Source organism: Cryptotermes secundus, unplaced genomic scaffold (genome assembly GCF_002891405.2).
Source record: "Cryptotermes secundus unplaced genomic scaffold, Csec_1.0 scaffold599, whole genome shotgun sequence".
In the NCBI taxonomy this organism is placed as follows: domain Eukaryota; kingdom Metazoa; phylum Arthropoda; class Insecta; order Blattodea; family Kalotermitidae; genus Cryptotermes; species Cryptotermes secundus.
Window position 1 is genome coordinate 1114498 of NW_019730109.1, and position 6272 is coordinate 1120769.

Here is a 6272-nt window from a genome sequence, read left to right on the forward strand (position 1 = left end):
TTGGGATGTTATACAGTGTACTTTTGCAGCATTTTACCACCAGTATCAGTAAAATCTGAAACCCCCTCCCCAAACCTTTGTCTGAGGAATGGATTGACCTTAGTAGGTACCTAAGCATGGATACTTGGAGGCCTAAAAATGATATATTTCTGTCTGTTATTGGCCAGGCCAACTGCATTACTCACACCTTACTTCCTTTATAATCATGGCATTAAATATTTACATGATGTTGTTATTTAGCATCCTGTTGCACTGATTTTTGTCCATGATATGTTTGCAGTGTCCGTCTTGTAGTGCACTCAATTTCACCTGTTATTTCACGACATGTTTCGGCAACATTGTGCCATCATCAGGTGCTCCATTTACGCTAATCTGTTGCATTGCTTGCCATTATATGTCATTGTAAAATTATTTAAAATGTATTGACAAACATTTTTAAATACATTTTAAATAATTTTACAGCCACATAATGGCAAACAATGCAATAGATTAGCGTAAATGGAGCACCTGATGATGGCACTATGTTGCCGAAACATGTCGTGAAATAACAGGTGAAATTGAGTGCACTACAAGATGGACACTGTATTTACATGATGCTGAAACATATAATAATTGAGTTTATGACACTTGAGAATTGGCTTCTTTTCATGTATCTGTTTTGTACATGCACAGAAAAGATATGTACTCTGTTTCTGCATATTGTTTGCTTTACTTATAGGGTGTAGATCATTGGGCCTGGACATCCTAGCCCATAGGTAACCTAGTGAGAATGTAACAGACTTTGAAGTGAAATGCATGGTGATGAAGCTAGAACCCATGTAAAAAGGTCCTCTGTAAACTTCCTGAAACCCAAGTAACTTCTGTACACATTTTGTAAAGCCTGTTTATGTTGTACATACATCATTTGGGTTATAACAGCCAGTGGGAAGAAGCCTTAGTTTTGGAGCTGAAAAATGGATGGGATGTGAATATTAAATTTAATTTCATGTGAGTGGTTCATAGAGATGGGAACTGAATTGAACTAGCTGAAAAAATGAAATTTTTGTATTCTCATAGTGGTCAATATCAAAGTGACAGTCTTGGGATGTGACACTGTGAAGTCTGGTATCCTGAAGATGGAGGCATCAGGGTCCTCAGAAACAGTGGTACCCACATACTGGATGACACAGCATCATATCACAAAAGACTGTAATCTTAAGCCTTCTCAAGAATTTTTTTTGTATGTAAGCAGTATATTTTTTGTGAAAAGTTTGTTGCATTAAAATGTGCATAAAACAAGTCAAAATGAAGTCACATATGAAGACCGAATTTCAGCTTGTAGATGTTCCTTTTAAATGTAAAAAGTTGTGTGATCTCTTGATGCTAAAATTTATAAAGTGAATTTCCTCTTGGCAAAAACTGCATACATCTCCCTGCACTTCTCATTGAGCTTATTACACTACATCAGTTTGTCACTGTCAGCAAATTATTCTGATTTTTACACATGTGAAAGTAAGTTTTCAGATAACATACACAGTTCAGGAGGGAATTCTGGACTGTTTGCTACATGCAGTGAAAATAAATGTGTGTGCATTGTATCATGTGGCACTATTCTGGTATATATTTACAAACTCAGGTTGATATCTTTTGGGTTGTCACTCTGTTTAATCCTGTAGATGGGTACTGAATAGCTCTCTTGGGTGTCTTACAGAAGTAGGCTGCCACTTTCCAAAATTCCTTCACCTTTTAAGATCTGAAAGTTTTGTTGTGGCTAAAGTTGATAAAATCTTCTTGGGCTATCAGCCATGTTAGTTTGATAAATATTTACCAGCGATTCAGAGACAGTCAGGATCTGACATCATACCCTGATGATATCAGAGATGGCCCCTGAAATGTTGGTAATTCTTAACCAGCTTACTCAGCTGATGGCACAAGATTTCTTCACTTTGCACACAACACAGGTGACATACCCCTTTTCCTTCTTGTCTACAAAGTGAGGCTCACCATATAGCATTTTATGACTCCAGGGTCCAGATGAATAACCTTCTTCCAGTTACTGCTTACCATAGTCATTCTTATTTTGCCATGGCTTCTGCTTCTGTCACTCTCACTGATCTCATATTCATTTATAATGTAACTGCTGTCAGTACAGTATGTTGTCATGGTTAATATGTAAGATGTATGATATTTCCTTGATATGTATCATTCATGCCATGGTGAGTAAATATATAAATAAACTGAACGAATAGCAACCCCATAACATATCAGAATACCAACTCTTGTGCTGGGGAACAGCTGTTCGCTCTGTAGAACCACAAGGACTTCCCCAGATCATTACTTCCACAACTTCTAATCATTTCTTACAGTAGAGCATATAGTAAAGTAAAGCTTATTATTGGTTTCCACTCGAGAGATTTAATGGCTAAGAATATTTTGTGATGACTTTTTCTTATAGTTTATTAAGATGGTCATGGACTGTCAGAACAAACTAGAATTCCTTGAATTGTTTACCAGTTTGAGGAAGATATTGTACCAGAGAGTTAGTTGGTTTCACAAAGCTTGTTCTTTTCAGCGAATTTAATGGAATTCTCTGTTGTAGAGTGATTCACATCAGTTAGTCAATGCCATGGATGCTTCAACCTTGGAGACTGCAATGGAAGTGGACTCTGAAGTCAGTAATCGTATGCTTCCTACTGCTTTGCAGTTGAAGTATATCAAACCTTTACTTGGAGCATCATCAAGACTAGGAAGGGCCTTGGCAGAATTATTTGGGCTCCTAGTTAAGGTGAGTTCATAAAACTGCCCTCCTGCATGCTACAGTTGGTAGCCATTTTGTGTGTTGTGTATTGTCACAATTATATTGAATGCAGATGGGGTTTGGAATGATAACTGGAATTATTTGACACTTACAGATCATAACAACAAGTAACTGTAACAATCTTAACCAGTTTACCCACTTAAAAATTCACTACAGCACACATAAGTCTTCTCAGTCTTTACTATAAACTACCTTCTAACAGATCCCTCAACAGTGCAGATTCCTGAGCTTCACAACTGACCCAAGATGGTATCTCTGAGTGTCTCTTCACCTTCTAAACTGCAAGAAAGCTCATATTAGATCTCATTATATAGCCTCTGCATGGACCCAACAGACAACACTGCCTCCAACACTTCTTCTTTGTTGCTTGTGTGCTTGTATGGTGGTCACATGGTCTGGTTGCTGTGGAAGCATGTTTGCAGAGCTGCTACCTAGCAACATTTGTTTGTTGTGGCTCTGCAATTCTGATTTTGAGCAGACATGTCACAGTATTGATAGTACAGAATCCATCCATTCTTTCTGGGTTAATATTTGAAAACTTTGTCTCCTTTTCTGAACCTCAGCATTTTAGCATGTCCATTTGAATTTCTATAGGTGCTTGTACAGAGGAGCAACTTTCCATTTTACTTCTAACACTGCATGTTAAGTGCAGTTTGTAATGAGTATTCCATTCATTTATTTAATATGATAATCTTCTATCATCAGGCCATGTGATCCTGTCCTCAGTCATATGATGTTGGTGTGCAAGGGTTTGCATTCTTATTTGTCTTGGGACTACTATTGCATTATGGTATTGTTACATGAAATGACAGCACTGTTTAAGTTTTGGTAGGAAATGGATTCATTTGACACTAATTCCTGTATCTGTAGCTGCCTGCAGCAATTCACATGTGTTTACAGTCAGCCATTTAACTCTTCTTGCCTGCTTACTTTCCCCTTGCTCTTAATTGTTATCTTCTCCCCAAGGCGTTCCCTTGAGGTCCACATCTTCTTAGCTCCTTGTTGCACTGAGGTAGCGGGATTGAACACCCACAGAACCCGTACAGTGTGTTATGCTTCTTTATATTGTAGCTCTGCAGTGGCCTGCCTAAGTGATACTGTTCCCAGCATTACCTTGACTGTTTTGTGCATACCTGGCTCTGTAAGATTTATGCTTCTCATGCCTTGTAAATGGACATATCTGTGATATTCCTGTACTCCCACATTGGTAGTGATGCCTAAGTTTAGAGAAAATATTTTTAAATATGCTGAGATGTGTAATGAAGTATAAAGAGAAAGGAAGGGATTTAAGGATGGAATGAGTGAATGAATGTGTAGCTTTTACTATTGTGATGAGTTCTCCTTCACTAAGTGCTATAGCTCTTTCAGTTTCTCCTACCATGAAATGCTGTGAGGCAGAATTTTTCTATAGTAAAACATGAAATAGATTTTCTTCCATAATATGTATACAGTTGCCGTCTTGTAGTGCACTCAATTTCACCCGTTACTTTACGACATGTTTCGGCAACATAGTGCCATCATCAGGTACCCTAATTACGCTAATCTCAACATTATACAACATTATAAAATAGACGATAAAAACTATTAGAGAAAGAAAAATGGGATGTATATCTTTTCTCTATAATGATGTAAAGGAACTGCTATTGGTTGTGAGGTATGTTATTTGTATACTAAGTTGCTTTAGATTTTGGAGAATTCCAAATAATTGCAGTTTTGCTTGTAGCTTTGTGTTGGATCACCAATCCGAGCGCGAAGAGGTCAACAAGTGCCCAATACCCCAGCTCTTCCAACACCAGCTGCACGAGCAGTAGCTACTGCTCTGAACATTTTGTTAGCTAATGGCCTTAACTGGACCAGGCTACCCCACACAACAATTCCAAAATTCAAGTAAGCATGTGAGATTTGAGGATGTGACTGTGGTGACCATGAATGTTTTATTCTGGGATATGACACCATGTAGTTTGGTAGATGTTTAGAGATGTTTCATAGGAGTGTGCTGTCTTCATCTTCAGGTTTCTTCAGAATGTTAATAAACATCTACCAAGCTACATGGCATTGCATTCCAGAGGACACTATTCTTCAAATAAGTTTGAGTGTTGTAATTGGAAGTTACTGTGTCATTCTTCATCTCGGGAGGATTCTGCTATATATTATATATGAAGAAAATTGTGCTGCGAGTATGATCTATTAACAGGGAGTTTTTAAATCTCTTGGTAATATGGGATTGACAGTGAGATTTTAACTTTTGTGTAGTATATAATCGAGGAGTAGAAGAAGAAAGTTGTCTTCTGGGTTTAGGCACCGTGTATTCTTCGTTTTGGCCGACGTTTCGGAGGAACGTAGCGCCTCCATCTTCAGAGCAGTTGAATAGCTGCGGAGAGCAGTAGCTCTCGGCCAAAACGAAGAATACACGGTGCCTAAACCCAGAAGACAACTTTCTTCATTGTCATCGCCGTGAAAACCTCAAAACTTACAGAGGAGTAGAAGAGTTTAAATTTCCTGTTATTGTGGTATTGGCAGCAAGATATTAACTTTGGTGTAGTAATTTGGAAGTGAGAGCACCATTACCTTAACATTTAGATACAGCACATGGCCTACTTTATCATCTCTGATTCATTTGTGTTCCATGTTCCAAAGATGGACATTATTATTATTATTGTTGTTGTTGTTGTTGTTGTTGTTGTTAGTGGGGTGTGACTGAGTTCACTTGGTACTGTGGCCACTACTGGGCTAAGATGGACAGGATTTCTGAACAGAGCAGGTACTTAGTCCATAGAAGTTCATATGACTTCCCCACAGATCTAGTGAGTAGGGTATTTGAATGACAGATTTATCAAAGAAAAGAGATATATACCATATATCTTCTATTCCTGTAGGCTCTGGAATGGACCATATATATACCTTTGAGTCACAGAATTAGAATATCACATTCCAAACTGAAAATTTTAAGGTTTTTGCTAACAGATGCCCCTTCTCTTATGGCAGGAAACTTTCATAATATGTGGTGCAATCCAAAAGTTCCCAAAATTAGAATTTTGCGCGCTAATGTTATGGGTACATCGAAATACCTCTAGGTGTCTCCGCACAAACCCTTCTTGAATCAGCGTGGCAAGCGGCGTTGTGTTGAGTGCTTTGGTTTATTGTTGGTGAACATATATCCATTGTTGTGTTTCTGTGAGTTTGCGGTTTTGTGATGGCTGACCTGAGAGAGCAGGGTGTCTGTATAAAGTATTGTTTTAAACTTGGGAAAACTGCTGCAGAAATGCACCAAATGCTGAAGCAAGCTTTTGGTGACAACAGTGTAGGCCAGACACAAACTTACGACTGGTGTAATCATTTTAACACATTGCGGACCGGACGGGCCATATGGCCCTCTACGTTTCCAAGCGTTGCGGACTGGGCGGGCCATATGGCCCTCTACGGTCGCATTATGTTGCAAAACGCTATATATCGCTGTGTGGCTTCATTGAATCGT

At 38.5% G+C, this 6272-nt stretch overlaps 1 protein-coding gene across 7 annotated transcripts in view; it reads left to right on the forward strand.

Annotated features, from left to right (window-relative positions):
* Window positions 1–6272, forward strand: part of LOC111866189 (E3 ubiquitin-protein ligase HUWE1) — a 160461-nt gene that overhangs the window by 31229 nt on the left and 122960 nt on the right. For all 7 annotated transcript variants that reach the window (XM_023854900.2, XM_033752153.1, XM_033752154.1 and 4 more), the window contains exons 16-17: window positions 2579–2764; window positions 4521–4684. In XM_023854900.2, coding sequence (XP_023710668.1) covers window positions 2579–2764; window positions 4521–4684 — 350 coding nt within the window. The remainder of the gene's footprint in view (window positions 1–2578; window positions 2765–4520; window positions 4685–6272) is intronic.